At 37.6% G+C, this 22040-nt stretch overlaps 1 protein-coding gene across 1 annotated transcript; it reads left to right on the forward strand.

Annotated features, from left to right (window-relative positions):
• The first annotated feature begins 4065 nt into the window (after positions 1-4065).
• On the forward strand, positions 4066-21338 carry vezf1a (vascular endothelial zinc finger 1a). The gene is made up of 5 exons (XM_007545929.2): positions 4066-4205; positions 11253-12004; positions 16627-16696; positions 16808-16970; positions 18698-21338. The coding sequence occupies exons 1-5, from the start codon at positions 4173-4175 to the stop codon at positions 19060-19062; spliced, it is 1383 nt and encodes a 460-aa protein (XP_007545991.1). The 5' UTR covers positions 4066-4172; the 3' UTR covers positions 19063-21338.
• Positions 21339-22040: the final 702 nt, after the last annotated feature.

Genomic DNA, 22040 nt, shown 5'->3' on the forward strand with positions numbered 1-22040 from the left:
ATTTATTTATTTATTTATTTTGGGTGGATCAGAAGCTGAAACATTTGTCAACAATTACTCCGGCGTAATTTTCTTCACAATTTTCCACAATCAGCATTTTATGAAGACAAAATTATAATTAAGATGTATATTATTATCAGACACTTTTTTTTAAACAAAATATCTCTTTTAAAAGACCAGTGACCTCCACTTTTGCATAATTTCAATTATCTTCAATTTCTCATTTTCACAAATGTGGAAGAATAATGAGTTAGATGATCATAAAATTCTAAATATTTTTCATATTAATTAAACACCTAGTGGTTAATTGAAATTAATCAATAAGTTACAAAGGTAAAATTAAAACAGGCCAAAAATATATAATATCTCCAGCTCAATTTAACATATTATTATATGTGTATATATTTATTTTTTTATTTTTTGGAAAGAGCTTACCTTTGGAGTGTCCGAGGCTTTTATATTCAGAGGAGGATAAATATCAGAGGACACGACACGCATAGCTTTATTTTCATTATGGAGCCTGTTGCTGGATGTTATCGTGTCTTTTGAGCAGAAAATGGAGAGAATGGGCTGACCACACATATTCTCTTACTCTGACTCAAACGCTCATTGCACTGTATGTGAATAATGGCTTTCAATGTACAGTGGGACAAAGATTGAAATGTACAATGGGGGTACCTTCACTGAACAGCCATTCACTGATGAGCAGAGAGTTCAAAGAATGCGCTGGAAAGAGAGTGCATAATGCAGATTCATCTTGATTTTACAGGTCCAGCATGAGCTTGGGTGTTTTTTAATGGTCTTATTAAAGGTACCTATCCAATCCTTTGAGTTTAATATGAACAATAACCATAGTATTTATGTTTAATGGCAGGAAGGTTTCTATGAAGTTTTCTGGAGAAACGTCTTTCACTTTTGTGAAATTACTCCAGGAATGTTAAGCTGCTGTAAAATTAAACTTTAAGGGCAATACACTATATGTAGAGCAAAACAAAAAGCACAACGCAGAATTCCAACTGTGAAACCTGGTGCTGGCAGCATCATGATGCTGGAATGCTCTTCTTCAACAGTAAGTAGAAAGGCGTTCAGAGTTTATAGGTAGTTGATCAAACCAAATGGATGGGAATCCTGAAAAAAAAAAAGTTCTTAGAGGGGGGCAAAAGTTTTGAGAGTGAGGCAAAGAGTCACATTCCAGGAGGATGACAGCTGTAAACACAAACCCGGAATAAATGGGTTTTGAACAGAGCAAGGTGGTTCTACAGGGGATTGTCTTAGAGGGCTTGATACAAATCACTGCATCCTTTTAGGTTTACCTCAAGGTTTTGCAGTGCTTTGAGTTAGTTTATCACATAAAACCACCAAAAAGACAGTAGAAGGTTGTGGTCAAAAGGTAACAAAATCTAAATATCTATATTTTAAGGATAGGAATGGTTTTGCAAGACACTTTGTGAGTTGAAAAGATTAATTGGGAAAAAGATCAAGCAGAGTGAAAAAGCCTTGTTTTAGTCATCATAGTCTCAAAACAACTTGTTCCTGTACGTTTTATGAAGATATTTGGCATCAAATTTTATGCAAAGAGTAAACAACTCTTCCCATTTATGTACATTCCAACGTTTGCACATTTATCTTGGCTGCAATAAAACTTTCCTTCCCTTCAGAAAACAGGAAACTATCATTGTTACAAGAAAAAGCCTTTGCTTCTTTTTCTCTCTTTTTTTTTCTTTGCTGTGGAGGCAAAAAACTTGAAAAAGTTTTAAAAATTGGTGTTAACATACATTGTTTGTATTGAATCTGGGGGCATATCGATATTGAAAATTTCTGGCATAGTCTGGTTGGTATTAAATCCAAACAACTCCAGCCTTGTTTCATACCTGAACACATGCAGAATATTTGTGTGTACAATACAATATTCTGTAGCATAACTTTTATAAGATTACACCAAAACAAAACTCCCAGCTGTCACTAAATTCTACTTGGCAACATTAAGGTTTCTTATACAGCTAGAATGCAGAAAGAAAGGTGGTCTAAAACAAAACAAATATATATATTTTTTAATACCAATAAAGCATTCAGCTCACCCTATACACCTAACTGAAATAGTCACCAGAAACAACATGCAAATATAACAAGTACTAGAGAAAAATCAGCAACATCCAAATGCCTGCAGCAGTCAGTCCAAAAACACTTTTCATTTATCTTTGCAGTTCTCAAATTGTGAGTTGACCAGCCAATTTCCTTTTATTTATTTATTTATTTATTTATTTTGATACTTAAAGCTTGTTATATTGGGATAAATCTTAGATGTGTAGAAGAACAAGTCATTGCCATGCCTGATACAGTCCAACATCACATCAGCTTGTTTGTTTAAGCCTGGCCACTTATAAGCCTCCCATGAGGTGCAATCAAAGCATCACTGGAGTACCATATTGCTGTCTTTGTTCCAGATCTTAACAGAATGTGATCAGTGTCTTTCATCTCTTCAAAAACCTCTGGTATGTAGGCTGGAGACATGCCACACTCTGGTCAGATGTCCACAAAACAGAAAGCAGTGTAGACTCCTTTCACAATGGCACCACATAAGTCCAGTGTCTTTATGTTTGTGACAGATTGAATGTTATTTCTGATGCCTTATGAGTATTTGCTTGAGGAGTGGGGGTGAATATCAATGTACAAAAAAAAAATCTAATCATCAAAAAAAGTTTTCAGTGATGTCCTGATTTTTAGAGATGCACCCATTTTAAATAATTTTTACTCGCTACCAATTGCATGTTTTGATAATTGAATGTTCTCATCAGAAATCAATAATGTACTGACAAAGAAAGTAAACAAATAGTTTCTTGATTTCGAGCTTAAAAGATTGTGTTTTATTTTATTCTCTTTTTTTGTCAGAAGTGGATGTTGCTATTTCTGTTTGGTTGGATTTTTTCTGTGTCATGTTTACAATAATGACAAAATCACCAAGGGAGAAAATTTCATTTGGCCAGATAGGCACCAAATTCTGCAATCACTGTGAACTGGCACTGCTGATGTAATTGTTTCTTGTGCCTTATTAGCGTTGTCTCACATATTTTGTCACATAACAAATCTAAACACAGATGGAATTGATAAATATTTAAATTTCTGATGACTTAACGGGGATAAACATTTTTTAAAGTCCAAATGCACATGGAGAAAAAAAAATTGTTTTGAAATATCGGTAGTGACATCACAGAAATAAGCATATACTTGTGCTGGTACAACTAAAGTGAATATGTTTTAATAGCTAAGTATCATTCTTAAGTTGTAAAGCTGTCTTTATGTGCACAGTATCTTATACTCTACCTTGGTTTCAATGTGAATATTCATACTCAACTTGCAATGAAATCTTAATTTCTCTAATGTGGAACAATAAAGGATATTTCTAATCAATTCAGTTCTAACACTATAGTATTTTTTAACAAGGACTTGAGCTTATGACTTTTTGAAAGTTTTTTCTCCCGACAAAAATGAACAGTTTCTGCATTAAGGACATATTTGAAGCATTCGTTACATTTTATTTAATCCCAAAAGTTTCCGATCAATAAGAGTTTCTAAGCCTGGAGTTTTCAGTCGTTTTCATTCAGTCATATCCCAAATCAAAACTAAATTTCAACACCTATAGCTGACATGTCTTCGCAGTGAAACTGTTATTCATGATATAAAGGTCGGATAGAGTATATACGTGTTTATGAGTCGAACCAAGTCGCGACTTCTTTTTTTTTTTTCCTAATTTCGTTTAAAAAGAAGAGTGACATGTTAACAGAGACTCAGCCATTCCCGAGCCACATGCGACAATCTAATATAACAAATGCTCCTCAAAGCATCAGTAAAAAAAACAACCATCCGGAGGGGTGTTCTGAATCCAACTAGACAAGATTACGTCTGAAATGGGACGCCAGGATTCAAGAAATTTATTGTAAGTGCATTTTTGACTTATGTTTTCAGATGCTATTATTTCTTTAATTGATTATAACGTCTCGGTCTCACACACAATAACACCAAGTGTGTTTGAAACAGCAAATTTTACACTCCCCGCCAAATAGTACGAAAAGTGGTTCAGCCCTGGAGGTTAGCGGAAGTTGTTTCAGCTGCCATGTTTGCTTGCTTTGTTGTAGGCTTCTACTAGCTTTCCTACAGAATCAGTAAGTGTGGAAATGGAGCCGAGCTGGAGTACGTTTCTCTTCCAAGTAAGTTGGCTCTTTTTTGGGAGGGAAACCGGGAGAGTTCGCGAAACAACCGCAAACATTTTACGCACCCGTTAGCTTAGCAGCAAGTTCGTTTTATATATTTGAACGAGTAGCACGAAGAACAAGTAACGAAGCAAAACAATGGTTTATGAATCCAGGCTTCCAGCTGTGAGGCTTGGGAATGACGCTAGAACAAAAAAAAATCAAATCTCCCCAGTTCCAATGTGGAAAAAAACGGCCTGTGTGTAATTTTAGATTGTGGATGCGAAATACTTCGAGTGGGAAAGTGAATTTTGGTAAGTTTGTTTGGCTGGTCGAAGCCAGCAAAACATGCGGTATCACTTGAAGTAAAGCTGGAGACGACACTGCACCGTTACAATCGAGACAGACCTGTTTTTTTTTTTCCCCCTTTGACTGAAGGCTTTGATCGGACGCCGTAGAATAAAGAGATAAAACGTCGGCGAACATTTTTTGTGCAGCATGTGTAGTAAACTGAACATTTGTACGTTATTCACGCGGATGATGTTAGCAGACCGTAGGTTAGCCGCCACTGAGATTTACTAACGGCAATTCCCAAGTCCGCGGTCAACTTTCCGCTTGCTTTAGCCGGTTCGCAGTAACTAGCCGAGAAGCTAACGATGTTTAGGCTGCCTTCATTACACTCGCAAGCTAATTTGGCTAAATCTGGGCGAGGCTGCAGTAATGAGCTTGGAGGAACGAACGGTACATAATTTGAAAACCAGCGATGCCTAGTTTTTTGCACATTAATTAGCTATTTATTCAGATGAGCTTTGTGGAAAGGAATTCAAACTATGCAATGCACTAGCTAACAGCAAGAAGCAGGCTGGAAAATTAGCAAGGATCATCGCTATTTAAAATGTTCATTTCTCCCAAAAAGTTAAGTAAAAATTTTCAGTTTGAGTAATTTCGCTGTCTTTTCACTGTGCATAAAAACGCCATTCTTAAATTGAGTGTTATAAAGTTTTATTAAGAATTTTATGACTTGGCTATGAGTTAAAGAATTAAGCTTCCTTAGAAATACAACATGGAAAAAATTTAGGATTTTGAATTTGTCAGAAATACTGGGCTGTATTTTATACGTTTTTGTGTTGTTGCTTTTGTTTACTGTGTAAAGGTAATTTTAAAAGTACACCTGCTCAAGTTTGATTCCCAAACTAGAACCGTTTTAGTAAGTTCTTGCTGTGTATAGACTGATTAAACTCTGTTTTTGAACTTTAACCAATCAATAATACTAAGAAAAAAATAAATAAATAAAAATATTCAGAAAGCACTGCTGCTGTTTAGCAACTTAACTTATACTAATGAACCTTTCGAGCATAGGTATTACTGTATTTTGCCAGTTGAAAATATTTGAATTAAAAATGTTGACACTTATTTAAAAGTATAATACACACAAAAAATTTCCCATAGTAGGTCCTATTTACACTTGTCTTTTTTTCCTTCAGTGAATATATATTTTTTATTTGTAAAATAACTTTTGTGGCTTCATTGACCACAAAGTCCATCATTTACTTAACCAATTTGTGTTTATTTAATGATGTATATCTTGAAGACAAGGTTATAAGTTGTCTAAAAACTAGTTATAAGTAACTTTTATAAAGTTTACTTTATGCAGTAAAAATTGGTTGTATATAAATAACCTTGGTGTAAATAAAAGCACTGAACTTACAGACCACAGTTGAAAGGCATTTACTTGAGTGAACAATATTCTAATTACTTTAGTTAATATAATTTCTAAACTAAGTTATACATTTCTAGGAAATTATCTCTTTTAAATCTAATAACTGCTATAAAAATCTTAGAATTTAATTATTCCACTTGCAGAAACCTTAATACCTTGTATATCCTGCAGACTATATTATGTGGTCAAAAGAAGTTCTAGTAGAATCAAGTTTTTTATTTAAAAATTCTACAAGTGGCTTTTTGGCATTTTATGACCAGTTATATTTGCGCTTTGTTTCAGTTATCTGCCATCCAGCTTGTTACGTTTTGTGTTATGTACTAACTTTCAGACATCAATGGGGGGGAAAGACAGGCATTGATTTGTTTGCCGAAATGCTAATTTTGTGTGCTAGCTGGTCGCTGCAAGTTTGAAAACCTCTTAAAGCATGTTTTAATGACTCCTCCTGCACTCAGGCTGCAGCCAATGAAATCCTTCCTCAAAGCCTAGCTCCCTTACAAAAAGCATTAAAAAAAAAACCAAAAGCTGTAATTAGTACGAAAATTAAGCTTCATTATTTTTATTTATATATATATGTATATTTTAAGCTATTTTAAATACATGTTTTTATACATTTTCAATGAAAAAAAAAATATTTCAGTCAGCTATAAGCTGTGAATATCTTTGCTGTCAAAATATTTCAGAAAATAAATTGCATACCATGACCCCCAGATTGTTATATAGCACATCAAGTACATGTTGGACTTTAATCTCTTACTCGCCTTCTTTTTAAGTAATGACAAATTTTCATGTCCAGCTGTGCTTGACATCAGCATTACAATGTCCGTTCACTTGTTGCTGTTGTTTATGGCCACCTTCTAGTTTCTTTGGCTTTTCTTCAAAAGTCTCGAGTTTTTACAACGTATAGATTGTTTGTTTGTTTGCAAGTTGGCATATAGTTTCATAATCTTTTTAACTGCCTATTGTGATGAGAATTGTTTTTGCTATTTTAATGAATAGCAATAAAGCAACAAAAAAAACATACTTATGAATTTTATGCTTTATATAGTGAATATGTGCTGTTAATAAATTGGATTACACAAAATCCAATGTATTAACATGAAAAGATTTTGAAAACTAACTTATTGTCATTCTAAAGGTGCTAATATTTAAAACTTTAGTTGTACTTTGGTAGTTTTGTCAGCCTTGTCAGAGGAGGTCCTTCTCTATTTGAGTTAAATGACGCAGTGAGATAACTAAGCATTGCTCAAATCACCCTGCTCTATGATGCAGTGCAAACCCCAACTGAATATATCAGGTATCCCCTAAAAATACTTCCTCGCTTATAGCACACGCTGCAAGTTACATCATCAGCGCCTGGCGCCTCCAAAGTTTAGCCAGGTTTACATGGCAAAAGAGGATCGACGACATATAGAAAGTTCTGTTTTCCAAGAACTTACATTGACTTTATAAAACGTATAACAAGAGATTTTGTCATTTTTACTATATAATGTTAATTTTACCATTAATAATCCCATTCAGCTTCAGGCAATTTTTGTGAGTTCTTTCTAAGACGGCAGCACAATAGTTCTGCAACAGTGGAACAAAAACTCACAAAACAAACTCGTTCAAACAATTTCCGTTTTACTCGGCAAACATTTTTCATTTCTTTTTAATCCGCAGTCCGGAAAACTTTAAAGACCGATCATGTAATCATATCTACTTTTTTTTTTCTTCTTCTTCTTCTTCTCGTTTGATTTCTTAGTTTTTCCTGCACAACTTCTGGTTTAGTATTTGCTTTATTCTAACAATTGGCCAAGCAGCTGTAGAGTGCGGCACAAAAGATTGAGGAAAGGCGGTGCATAATCAGACCATGAGCTCAATTCAAGTCTACAGTGGCCCACGAAGCCATCAGGACACTCCCTCCATTTTGATGTTATTTATGAGGGAGCAGCCCCAGTTGTCGGAGCACATTTGTGTCAAAATGGTCAGAGCTGCATGAAGGCACAGCAGCTTTACAGGGCCCTGCACCTCTGTGTACAGGCCAGGCTGTTTGCAGTGGCATAAGCTTCACAAAGAGGTTTCCCGACTGGTATCCCTCCCACCCCCCTCACCAGCCCCTTCACACACACAAACACACACACACACACACACCACCCCTGGTGTGCCAGCCGACGGGGTTGCATTGGCATGATGATGACTAATCCTGGAAGGTGGCAAGTGTAAGCAGGTGCTCAGACAAATGGGTGGTGGCATGCTCTATGAGTTCCCAGGTCCCAGTGCGCATGAGGGAATGACGGCTAGTTCAGCCGAGTGCTGTGTGGATAAACAATGTCTCTGTCTCATGAATAGATGAGCCAAATCAATGAAGATGAGCATACAAAGATCCCCCGCTGAGGCCGAGTGCATCACTGCTCAGATTTGTGTCTATCACAATGGGCTAGATGACATAAGGAGGACATTGTGTGGTTCATTTTTCTTTTTTCCGTCCCGTCTCCTCTTTTGCCACTCCTGTCTTGGCTGGCCTTCTTGGATGGATGATTGGACCTTAAAGGGAAAGGTCAAGTATGTTAACTTGCCATCTCTTGCTGGTGGTTGACAAGGTGGTTTTCTTGACTTTCTGCTGAGTGTGTTAAGTAAATGATGCATATTATGCATAGTTATTTATTTTTTACAAGTACTTGGTTTGCTTTAAAAGAAGTTATTTTTATTTGTAGGAGCTTTCCACTTAAGGGTTATCTCAGTGTACAAGTGTAAAACAAATGTTTTGTAAGTAACTTTTTGGTTTGAACAACGCCGATACAATTTCTAAAATCTCTTGGTTATATTTTATTGGTTCACCTTTCCTTTGAAGCCGTATTACTAGGCATCCTTGCGTTTATGTGAGTCTGATATGTAAGTTATACATATCAGAAGTATACAAAGTTGCTGGTATACTTCAATACAAGCAACTTTTTAAAAATTATTTTCCTTTTTTTTTAATATTTAAATTATTTTGTGTATGTATATTTTCAACCAGCAAAACGTTCGTGATCAGATAACCTTATGTAAACAATATTTAGAAAACAAAATTAATCGAGACTATTTAACGTCGAGTGTAATTTAATTATTTCAAGCAGAAAAGCAAGATTTACTCTGACTGAAACAAAATTATTTTGTTTATACATAGGCCTGTCACAATAAGCAATAAGTCAGTTAATTGGATGATAAATGAAAACCAGCTCAATAATTTTCATTTGCATAATTTATAGATTTTCTCTTTTCTCTCTTTCTACCAAAAACTGGATGACAAAAGTTTTCAGTCTGGTGCTTTGCTCTCAATTAGCCCCTTTTTTTTCTGAAGGGACAATTTTGTTTATAGAGACTACATAAGTCATTTTATTTGTTGTTTTATTTATGCTGAATATTTCAAATGTCTTCCAGTTCCAGTGTAAAAAGTTCATTAGAATTTAAAGCTTATTGATCTTTCAGAATGTGTTCTTGCATTACGATGCCATTACTATTATATTACTTGAAAATGGTCTCAAATCAACAATATTATCATTTATCGCAATAACTACTGGGAAAATATATCGTCCAGCAAAATTTCGTGTGATATCATATTTCCAAGTTATTCTTTATATTTATTTTAATACACAGACTGAAGTATCAATATCGAGTAAAAGTTTGATTAAAGGTGTTCCAAGGAGGGAATCAATTTTGCCAATTTGTTCTTTGTAGAGCAACAAGCTTCAATCTGATGCTTGGAAATGTATGACAGAAAACATTAAATATTTTTGAAAGAATTGCTTTAAAATATTGGTATACTTATCGTCAGTCAGCCTGTAGCAATACACCGCAAAGTTAATACTTACACAGTATAAGTGCATCACAGTTATCAAAATGAAAGCCACTTTTTTTAGGCAACTGAGCTGCTGTATTGGCTGCACCTTCTCCTTAATTGCTCTTACTTATTAAAACATCAAATATTTTTGTTTTTCTGTACTTGTATCAGAATACTGCAATTTCTTTTTTATACCATTGAATTGATTGTCAGTAACGTTTCACAGAACCTCGAAATGAATCGACTTCACTGTCATTCTTCGACTAAACTATAAACTTCTTTTCATCCCAAAGCCATCTTTGTGTTCATTAGATTTCAAACTTTGGTAGTCATTTTAGGAAAATTGAGCAAAGCTCTGTCCAAACAGCCTTGAGTTGTGCTAATTCTACACTCTGCGGGTGACTAATTTTATATTATTTTCGAGGCTTAAACATCTAGAACGACAAAGAGCTGAATCACCATGTGCAGTTTGACGGCCAGTTTTAATAATTAAGCACAAGCTCCGATTAGGACGTTTGAGATTCTATACTTTTGGGGGTGGCTATAAAGTTTTGTTTTTGCCTCATGTCTTTTCCAAAACCAAGATATAAGGCACCTGATTTTAGTTTGTAGACTGGGTGGCACAACCGTTGATATTCGTTGCTGCTCTGCCGTAAACCCAAACAAAATGCATCAGTTCATTTCAGTTTGCGCAATATTTTTATGTCTCACGCAGCTATACAAAGAAGCATAAATTATTTTATTACTAAGTCAGGATATATAATGACTTGAATTTTTGAATTGCAGCCACACAACTTGTTGTTAGCTACTGCTCATTGTTCTCACCTATTCCACCCCCCCATCTATGTTTTGGCAGTCATCCACACTGGCTTGCACCTGCAAAACCCTGGAAAAAAAAATGGTGCACCAGGCCACAGACAGAACAAACAAATATGTAACTGTGTATTTTATCATCCTATCAAGTTTGGTGACCTGTATTTTTGTGTGTCGAGCTGTTTTCTGCCTTGCTAAATCCAATTTATTTTTTTTTCCTTTTTCTCTTTTCGCCTTTCTTCTCCTCTTAACCGAGCTCTGCGGCGCGGCTAATGTCCTGCTCTTCATGAGCCTTCTTGGCAGCTAAGCTGGACTCTGCTATGCCTCTAATTTGGTATGCTTGCTTTGCAGTCACATGATGAATCAGCACCGTCGTGATGGGATCATTTTTCATCCAGTATATTTGGATTGTTTTCGCATCAGTTGCGCGCCGCGTCGGCCTCGTTAATGACGGACCCCGGTGCCCACTTTGTATTCTGTTAAATCTTCCTAATGCTTTTCATTGAGTTGTCAAAGTTGATTCATGGTTCTTCAGTGGCAGCTTCCAGTGGTGAAACAGCTGTCGGCAACAACTTGCTTTTTCTTCTGCGTACGTGGAGGAGGGCTAGATGCTCTGAAATTGCACTACGCCCTGCTGCTGTTGTGTGTCAAACGGCACGGAACGCTTTTTGAATTGTTTACCTCCAAATGTCTGGCATTTCACCAAAACGTGTGTGTTTTGTGTCTTTAGCAGGCCAATGAAGCCCTCCACCACCAGCACCAGGTGGCCCAGAATAGCCTGCTGCCACTTCTCAATGCTGGAGCAGAGCAAGTTGACCAGAAGCCTGTCCTGCCTATCCAGATAGACCAGAAACCCCCCGTCAGTGCTGCTGAACTCCTGAAAGACAATGTGGCCAGCGGAGGAGGTCAGCGGCCCCCGGTGCCCGTGATAAAGAAGGAACACAAAGGCAAGACGCCTTTCGTCTGCGGTTACTGTAACAAGGCCTTCCGAGACAGCTACCACCTGAGACGCCACGAATCCAGCCACACCGGCATCAAGATGGTGTCGCGTCCGAAGAAGACGGCCCAAACCGCCCCCACCATGGTACCCATGATCGCCTCCATGCCACGGGAGAATAACGGCAACTCCTCCTACATCTCTACGGTAGCGGGGATCCTCTCCACGGCGACCACCTCGGTGTCCTCGGGCACCAGCATCATGACCTCGTCCGCGATGGGCAACGTGCAGCAGCAAAACGTCCCCAAGAAGCCCCCCAAGCCCGTCAAGAAAAACCACGGCTGCGAGATGTGCGGCAAGGCCTTCCGAGATGTCTACCACCTGAACCGCCACAAGCTGTCCCATTCGGACGAGAAGCCGTTCGAGTGTCCTATCTGCCAGCAGCGCTTTAAGAGGAAGGATCGAATGACCTACCATGTTCGCTCTCATGACGGAGGCGTCCACAAGCCCTACGTGTGTTCTGTGTGTGGAAAAGGCTTTTCCAGGTACGATGACTTTCCTTTATAGTTTTTATGTATGATGAGATTAACCCAGTGATAAATTTAGAGGAGCCTTATTTATTTATTTATTTTTTTGTTCAAATATGTTACATATAGTTGATTTATTTATTTCTTTATTAGAATAACAGTGTAACTCCAAATATGAATTCAGAAAAGTATTAGCAGTGCACCGGTAAGAGATTTTGTAACAGATCTTTTCATTTCATTATCAGTTTTTGTTTCATACTATGAATAACAGTTTTTTTTTTTTTTTCAAAAGCCGGATCCGTGAAGCAGAATGAGGCTTCATGGAAACTTATCTAATACAATAAAATCATTCCGATTACGCAACAATTGAAACTACAAAGAATTACAAGGCCTCTCATTTATTATAGTTTAGAGTTTTATACAAAATTACTCAAACCCCTGGCATATGTATGTTTACGGAAGAGGATTAGGGCCACTGGAAAAAAAAATAATCTCAGAATTCTGACTTTAATCTCAGAATTCTGAGAAAAAAGTCAGAATTGTTTTATTTTGTTTTCCAGTGGCCCCAACCCTCGTCCGTGTATGTTTTAATACAATAGTTTATTAAAATTTTACTAACATTTAAATGCTTGCTGGATATCATGTTATCACTGACGGCTGTAGTCCAAACTTGAATCTGTTGAGGGAGGTAAAGATGCCAATAAAGATTTTTATTTTGATCATTGAAAAGGATATACATTTTTGACATGCTTTTTTACCTAATATTTGAGGAGAAAGTTCTTATTTACTGCCAGGTGTATTAAATTGATGACTTATTCCTCTATTCTCATGGAATAGTTGCATATAAAAGTACATCACTTTTTGTAAAGAGTTTTTTTTATGCATTTGTTAAAACTGCCACAGAATGTCATGAGACAGCAAATCTGTTAAAAGATGAAGCTGTAGTGGTATCAGAGTACAAAGGGTTTGGGGAAAGAGAATGAGTAGCGCCACATAACATTGTGATGGACAGCGCCAAGACCAGCCCTTCTGATTGGTTGTTTCTAATTAGCACTGGGAGTTTAAGTTTTTTCTCATTACCTGTCATACTGTCACAACAGTGACAGCTTCAACAAATGTGTAAAAAACAATTTTTTTTTTTACAGGTTGTATAGTGCAGCTTTAAGCAACCCTTTCATTTATCTTAGGGCCAGAATGTGAAAGAGCAGTAGGTGTTACACAGCTCTGCAGTTTGACAGGATAATCATTATAAAAGTTGAGCTTTTTAAACCTTCACCCGCATCTGTTACTGATCAACAACATTGGCATGGAAAATAGATCCTTAACTTAACTGTGAGATTTCCAAATGACTGCCAACACATTTAAACCCTCTGTTTCATGACGGATGGATAAACTGAGTCCCTTCACTTTGGATTTTTTAGCCTCACTGTTACCCAAGGACATCTATCTCTTTGCTTTAAGTGTCTATATAAATTAACTTTAAATAAACTTTCAGAAAACTTTCTCAAAGCGTCTAATAGCTGCGTATCCCCCAACTTCAACACAGCACTATTGTATTGATATTGTAAAAAGCTGAGTCATCTCTCCGTAACGGCTTCCACTCCGAAGAGTGGTGTTAGTGCTTCCTTTTGGGGCTTAAGCATGGTACCTTCACTTATCAAGGAAATGGAGTAGGATTTGCATTATATGAGCAGCCAATTTTGAAGGACAAGCATATAGCTGGCTGATTCTGGTCATTTTTCAGACCATCTGTTTAAGAAAAGAAAAAAAAAAATTCTTTGAGGTTCCACTGAGACAGCATGTCATCCAGATGTTAAAGTGCACATCGTGTGAAAATAACAGTCTGTGACCATTAAAAATAAAGCGGCAACAAATCAGGAATATTTTATCGATAGACTGCTTGTTTTCTTATTTATTTAGTTGGATTATTTCTACACTTGTGTGTTATAAGGCTTTGATTCTATACCGAGAGTCGGTCTGGACCAGACACAAACGCTGCAGACTTTCTTTTAGTCTGACAACTCCTTCCTCCCACTTCTTCTGTTCTAATCAACTCTGGCAGTGAAAGATGATTAAGAGTTGTCTGACTTTAAGGTGGTTGCATGAAAGCCAATTTGCTGCCAAACCAGGAAGAAAATTGGCTCAGTGATGTGGGGTGGGGGAAAGTTTTATAACTCCTTTTTAGTTTCCTCATATGCTTTTAATCAACAACAAATAGCAAAGCTAATGTAAAAAGGAAGTCTGAAATTTAATTTCTTGTTATGGGAGGGAAGACTGAAGTCATTTCACCCTCTGGTGGTTGCATTCCTGACTCGGAAAAAAAAAAAAAAAGCCTCGGCTTGTCTGAACACATTTTTAAAAAGTAATGTTTATTACAAAGAAGATTTAAAAAAAATACATATTTATTTTAGGGTGATGAACTCTTCCCCTCAAATGTTCTTATTTCTTGTGCAAAACCAGGTGTTGTAGATTAAAAACTAAAATGTTTAACGTCATGCTTTTACTGAATATTTATGGTAGCTAATACAGGGCAATTACCTAATATGTCTTTGCAATTGCATGATTTTTCTTCAATGCTTTATTAAAGGCACTGCTACAAACCCAGCGCTGATTTGTGTTGCCAGTAGCAACAGTTTATGCTTTAGAAAGAACTCTGATTATTTCACTTTTATTTTATTCAATTGGATGATTTTTTTTTTCCTTCATTAAATGTAGATTTGTACTAATCATGGTTTTAATTCTGCTTTCTTTGATAAGCAGTTTACCACTCATAATGCCTGCCACGCTGCTTCAACCACATGTTACAGCAGACGCAGTAGGGAGAGCGCTAGTGGAGTATAAGGAGAGGTGGGGGAGGCGTCACTTGTCACTTTGCAGTTCCCGCCAGCTTGTCACAGACTCTTTCCCCTGGGAATTCACTGAACCGTGCGTAATGTTAAGGTCAACACATTTAATATGTCGTAAATAAACATTTTTGCTTCAGAAGGCCCTCGGCGTGACCTGAGATTTGCAACTTGTTGCCGTTTTTAATAATCCGGCATCGATTCGAGCAGGCAGTATTGGTGAACCGACTGTTGCAACATGACTTCAGCAAAAAAAAAAAAAAAAAAAACATCAGCAGTGCACCTCAGCCAAGTTAGCATTAGCGCTGCGCTGTATACGGCAGTTTCAGGCATGCCTCCAACATGGTGACGTGGGCTCGGGACTCATCAGCATACTGGAAAGTGAGAATGGAGACTGAATAGCAGGCCACTGAGTCACTGCCACTCAGCCTGAAATGTAGGCATGAAGTGTCTGGAGTCTGCTCTCTCTCCCTGTCAATAGGATGGCAATGAAAAAGGGAGAGAGAGAGAGAGAGAGAAAAAAAAATCCAAATCCAGTTTCTGGCACAGCGGAGAAGTTTCTACTTGACTCTTAATTTGTATTAAGAAGCATTCCAGCAGCGTGAAGCTTTCCGGTTTGGCAGCAGCTGCCCTTCCTTTACTCGCTCCATAATGGTTCTGCTAAACATGATTCAGCTCACAGTTTCACTAGGACTAGCACTCTGACATAGGAGGGACCAGCGCCAAGAGCTAGCACTAGAAAGGTCAAGTGGCAAATAATTTTATCCTAGTGAACCTTGTCAGTTTTTAGGTAGGTGAAGTATGGTATCAATGGGTCTGTGAGCGTCCTAGTGGTTGTGTGTATTGATTTAAACATAGCCATTCAGAAATATTTTTTCAATCACCGAATGTCTTTTAGATATGCTGGCAAAATAAATTCACACTTTAGTACTTATTTACAAACCTGCTCGATTAAAAACAATAGGGAATTAGTCCCAGCGGAAATCAGAACTAACGAGTTTTCCTCAAACTAATATTGTCACATTTTTTTGCCCGCTTGCCGCCTATCATGGGAAATAAATGGCAATATTACCCAAATTTCAGCTTAATTAAAGCGGCGAGTGGAAATCGGGAGAAGAAAAGAAAAGGAGAAGGCCGTCGCATTGTGGTGCATGTTCAAAAGTAGGTCAAACTGATTCACGCGCCATTGGTCGCAGAGAATTAACTGCCATTGACTGAAATTTTGGGGATTTTCTGCCCATCTCCTCATTATCGAGGCAAACAGAGCACATCCGTCCACTTGCGCTCATAGTGGAGTTCGACCTGAAGCTTTTTATGTTCTTATTTATTTAACATGGCAGTTATAGTTAGAAATGTACGCATGTACACTTTAAAAAAAAAAAAAAAAAGTCACATTAAATATTTACATGTTTCTGGCCCCGATATTGATGGATTTAATTTAAAATCAATACCACACATGCATACGTAGCTTCTGCTTTTGAATAACATTTTGTAGTTTTATTTGGACAAAGTTCACCTGCAGTTCACACTTTCATGGCCTGATTTGGACACTTTGTAGCGTTTCAGACTTCTAGGTCGTGCATACTATCGCTCAGTGAAACAAGGATATTAAATTAACATCTTTCAGTTTTTTCTTCTTTTCTTAAAATTTTGGAAAGCAAAGAAACGTTTGAACTGGAGCAGGGAGCTAAAAACAGCCCACTATGGATGACTCATAAAAAAAACACGACGCTTCCCTGCATCACCATTCACAAATTAAATGTCTATTTTTGTATCATTATTGTCTGTTTTATTTAGGCCAGACCATTTGAGCTGCCATGTGAAGCATGTGCACTCCTCAGAAAGACCATTTAAATGTCAAGTAACGGTAAGAGCCATCACTGCCAGGTTTTCTTGAGCAGATTTGGTTTTTTTTGTTGTTGTTTGTTTTTTTTTGTTATTTTTTTTCATCCCACTCACACTTGTCCTGTGACTGCAGGCCTGTACCTCCGCTTTCGCCACCAAAGACAGACTCCGCTCCCACATGATCCGACATGAAGGCAAGGTCACCTGTAGCATCTGTGGGAAGATGCTGAGTGCAGCCTACATCACCAGTCATTTGAAGACCCACGGACAAACCAACTTTAACTCCTGTAACAAAGGTTCGTCACTCATCAGAAACATATAACCAATAATCGGAAACAAAAAAGGAGTTTGATTTCTGCTATATCTTTTACTCTAAATCATCACTGCATGTTACTGCGCATATTAATCTGTATGCAAATTTGATATCAAGTCCTTCCTGAACCGCCTTCTGACTCATCTGAACTACGAGTGAAAACCGCTTTTGCTTTCAAATACCATGAAGTTTAAATATCATGTAATATTTAAACTTTACTGTATTTTGGAGTGCGCTAGTTTGAACACAGACTAGCGCATAATTTTGCAGTGGAAGGAAAACCCTGCATGTTTTTCTAATGCTTTTTTTTGTTTGTTTGTTTTTAACAAATTGAGATTTTATGTAGCCCTATTTAGCCCTTTCGTTAATATTTTTCAGTGCAGTTACAGCTGTAAGTCCTTTGGGCTATGTCTTTGCCCTTGTACATATACAAACTGAATATTTTAGGAAAGCGCAGACTCAGTCACTTTGAGTGGAGGCAGGATGCAAACAGCCATTTTCAAATCTTGACACAGTTTCTCAACTAGATTTAGTCTGGACGTTGATTCATTCGGTCCAAAATACTCTACTTTGTCCCAAAGATAAATTCTACTCATCCAAGTATCTTCTAAGTCTTTGTGGATGGTGATGCTGTGGACAGGGAGAACCTCCATTAGCAGCCAGTCTCGCAACAAATCTGAAGAGGCCTCTGAGTGAAGAATGCTGCTTTCACAGTCTCATGACCGATGTGCTGTTATTTTTCAAAAACACAGTGTTTTGTGTGTCGACTAAAAGGTTATCTAGTCTAACCAAAACACCCTTTTTCTTAAAGGGGAAAATCACCAGTTTTGAACTTTGTCATGTTATAATGTTATTCCCTTCCCAAAAACATACCTGGAGTGTTGCTCTCGTCTTTTCATGCACGCTTGAGAAATCTCCCATGGCAACCATTTATGGGACTAGCGGCAGCAGCATCTAGCTCATCAGACGAACCACTTCTCAGTTCTCCTAAGAACGGCTTTAAATGGCATCATGCTGAAGGCAAAGTGTCATAGCATGGACTTCTTACAGAGACATAATTTCAGATTATCAGAATACAAAATCAGATGTCTTAAGCTATTTTTTTATATAGGCAGCCTTTTAATAACTAAGAAACACAGTTACGTGATTGTGCTATGAAATGTGGCTGGAAAATACACGATACTTCTGTTTTTTTTCTTGCATTCTTTATAACATTTCGGCTGATGCCATACTCTATTACATATATCTCATATATCTATATTCAGATGATAGATGAAATGGTGCTTAACCCCGCTTTAAACTGTTCACAGCTTCACATCTATCCCTGTTTTCTATGTTCCCTGATTTTCATGATGGTCTTTGTTCACTAATGTTCTCCAACAAATCACTCAAACCTTCAAATAACAGCTTTATGATTATCAAATGAAGTTAACATGACTATTTTATTTAATCTCTAATTTAATTTAATTTGACTCCTGAAGAAAATTGATTGCAGTTATTAATGATTATGCTTATTATGCACTACTTTTTTTTTTCTATTCTTTTCTTTTCTTTTTACTTTTTTTGGTCCACCACATGCAGTCCCAATAAAATACCTTGGGGATTGTGGTCGTTCGCTGGAAAGTTCCAGCTGTACAAACGCCGTAAGACTTTGTTGTTGTTGTCGTCGTTATTGCTGCGCCCAAAATTAACTCTTCCTTCCGTCTGAAGGTAATGAAGTCTGCAACTCGGCCTCAGCGACACCCGTGACCGTCTCTGCCCCCATCACCTCGACGATGAACCGGGGCAACGCCAACAACAACAATCCCGTCACCATAGCCGCACAAATGAACATTAGCACCAACACGGTCAACATCACGTCCCCAGTCAGCCTCCAGCACCCGGTCACCATCACCGGGCCCGTCAACATCGCCTCTGTGAACATCCCCGCCACGGCGCCCATGAATATCGCCCACCCGGTCGCAATAACCACCCCCATGCCCATGAATATAGCCGGTCCGCTAAACATCGCAATGAGGCCAGTCGATAGCATGCCTTTTCTGTCCCAAGTCTTGCCTTCTTCCCCACCTTGGTAGAAAAACAAACAAAACAAAAAAAAAAGATGAACGTCAACATCTAACTGGCCAGAAAGAAAGGGAAAATGAAGTGAAAAGCGACTCCTGTCCTCACTTTAACAGCTCCCCCATCCCCCACCGCCCCTCACCCCAAACCGGTGTCCACTTCATCCAGCTTTGAAGTGCAGCAGTTCCTTGAGCTGTGAGGCCAGTAGGAGATCCCCCCCGCCTTCCCCCCCTAAAGTCCTAACTGTGTCCCACCTAATGTTTAGTGACTGGCTCGTGACGCAGAACAGTTAAGTAGAATTCAAGTAGGATTTATCTTGAAATCAAGACAGCCGGAAGGCTTAGCGTAGGCAGTTAGAATGATGAAACTGTGATTTGTATCATGACAAACGGGAGGAGAGGATTCCTCGAGTTTGCTTGAGGACCCCCCCCCACCCCCTCATACGAAAATACAAACGTGCTTTTGTAAAGGGAGACGTGAAATGGACTGAAGCAATAACCAGGAATTGCTGTTTCTGATCTTTTACAAACTCTCTCCCGAAGCATCTGGGCGTTACTTTGTATGTAGTTTTTTTTTGTTTGTTTGTTTGTTTTTGTTTGATTTTTTTTTGTTTTGTTTTGTTTTTTTAACTATAGCCTGCTAATCACTATTTAATGTTATAGGAAATGAGTCTAGTAAAAGGGACAGCTGCTTCCACTTGCATGGAAGACTATTTTTTCACAATGTTATAGCATTTCTTTTTCTTCTCAGATAGTAAGTATGCTCTTGAGGTACAGTGACTAACTTGTACAGTTGACATAGTAATGTATTTTTAATGTTGGCATTTAATTTTTTTTTGTTTTTGTTTTGCTTTTTGTCATTCAGGTGGACATCTGGACACTGTTCACTTGACTATGAAATTTCTTTACTTTGTTTTTCTATTTATATGAAAACAAAGTTATTTTTTACTTTTATGTGTTTTTAATTTTTTATGAAGTCAGAATGGAATGAGTCTTGCACTGAAGGCATATGCTACATGCAGGTGAACAGCAGTATTATCAAAGATCAAACAGAGTCTTAAGTGTTTTGGTCAGCCAGCCTGCACTTGAGGGCCCTCTAGTGGCCGAGTATGTAAATCCTGGACTTGTAGTGAAGCTTTTCAGGTCGCAATTGTCATCGCAAAAGGTGGCTGACGTAGTTTTTAGCGGACTCTTTTGTTACACTGTTTTTATTCGTATAATTATTTATCATTACTCTGTTACAGCCCCGCGGTTAAACTAAGGAATGATCACTCAGGAAACACACAGGAAAAAAACAAAACAACAAATCAAGAATTTCTTTGGATCTTAGGAATTTTCTAAGCTCCTGTTTGGACTCCCTAAAGCATTTTGGGATTGCAGCGTTGTTGCTTTGCAAAATTACACTAACCAGGAAGTCCGCAAGCACCAGTTTTAAGCAGCCGTCCATTTGAATCGATCTTTTACTGTACAATGACATAAATGCTGTACATGTTTTACATACTCGGGCAAGTTCGGTCTCGGTTTGCACAGGCTTGTGGCCTGAGAACTGGGCGAGTTTGCTGCAAAACACGATTTTGTGTCCATTTACAAAAAAAAAAAAAAAAAATGGGACAAGATTGACGTTGCATGAACACCCCAACTCCCTCCCTCCCTGAACACTGTAGCTGTTGAACATGAACTATTTTTTTAACGAATGCCATGTTATCTCAGCAGTGTTGCAGCTCTTTGAGTTGATTCAGTTTATACAGAGAAATGCAATATGCATGTATGTCTTTTTTTTTTTTTGACCCCCTGGCCCCCCAAGTTGTTTTTTTTTTTTTTTTTTTTTTACGAAATGTTAGCGTAGTTTTTTTTTATTCTTATGCATTTACGTAGATACACTATAATAGCCTGTTTGCCAAATTTGAAACAATTATAATGTGACAACCTGAATTATTCTTGTGAAATTGAACATCTCATTTATTTTAAAAGAGGAAAAAAAAACTAATTGGAAACACCAGGAACCTTGTGAAAAGCAGTTGAATGTATATCTTTGTACAAAACTTTTAGTTCCAAGGATATGGTAGTTACAATAGATGTGAAAGATAAGAACCTTTTTTATAAATCTTTTGTATTAGAACATTAACATTGATAATTTTGTATATATAAGAGGCTAGGCTTTCTGATTAGCAGAAAGATAAAACATTCCTACATTTTTTTAAATGTACGTTTGTCAAATTATTACTTAAACATGCGCAATGTTATGTGCCTTTTATTTGGGTTGTCTAAATAAAAGAAAACTATCAAATGTGCTTATGTATGAGGTACTGTTTGGTATAAAGGCAGAGATAAAGTTGCGGACATTGTTTGGAAGTATGAAATGTTTTAAGACGCAGAGGCCTAACGGCAGCAGATCACAAAACTTCCCAAATTTTCGCCGTACTTTGATTCTATGCCTCTTCGCTCTTCCTTCAGACTCCCCTGGATTTCCAAATGAAATGGAAAAGCTGATAAGACACTTCTGATGTTTCTTGTTTAGAAGAACCTTCACACCAAGAATGTAACAGTGCTTCCCCATATCCTGCCACCACACATGCTTGTGGTGGCTCTTGAAACACCAACTCACGCCTTGTTCTTCCAAATCCTTTTCTTCAAAATATTGTGTTCCCCTTGATTATTAAGCCGAACATTTTAGTTAACAGTAGGAAATATCATGTTGCTGCCATTTCAGAGAATATAGTTATGCTGAAAAGTAGAACAGATGACATGAAGTTGAGTAACTCTGTCATGTTTGTATGATGAGCCGGTTATGACTTCCTACTCCTGTTCTTATCGCAGCAGCGCTCCATAAAACTTTTTCCTCAAGACGCTTCAGTCCACGCTGTGTTGTTTATAAGGTTTCTGCAGCGTTTCGTCTTCCCCGCTGTGAACTTGAAGTCTCCTGAGCAGATCCAAGCACAGAATTGGTATTCTCGATCCAGTTTTCTCACTGCGTCCAATGAAAGACTGTAAAA

The sequence above is a fragment of the Poecilia formosa genome, unplaced genomic scaffold (genome assembly GCF_000485575.1).
Source record: "Poecilia formosa unplaced genomic scaffold, Poecilia_formosa-5.1.2 Scaffold14, whole genome shotgun sequence".
NCBI lineage: Eukaryota > Metazoa > Chordata > Actinopteri > Cyprinodontiformes > Poeciliidae > Poecilia > Poecilia formosa.

Coding starts and splice junctions, on each gene's coding strand:
- vezf1a (XM_007545929.2), top strand. CDS start 4,173: ATGGAGCCGAGCTGGAGTACGTTTCTCTTCCAA. Junction 16,697..16,807: donor CATTTAAATGTCAAGTAACG/GTAAGAGCCATC, acceptor CTGTGACTGCAG/GCCTGTACCTCCGCTTTCGC. Junction 16,971..18,697: donor CTTTAACTCCTGTAACAAAG/GTTCGTCACTCA, acceptor TTCCGTCTGAAG/GTAATGAAGTCTGCAACTCG.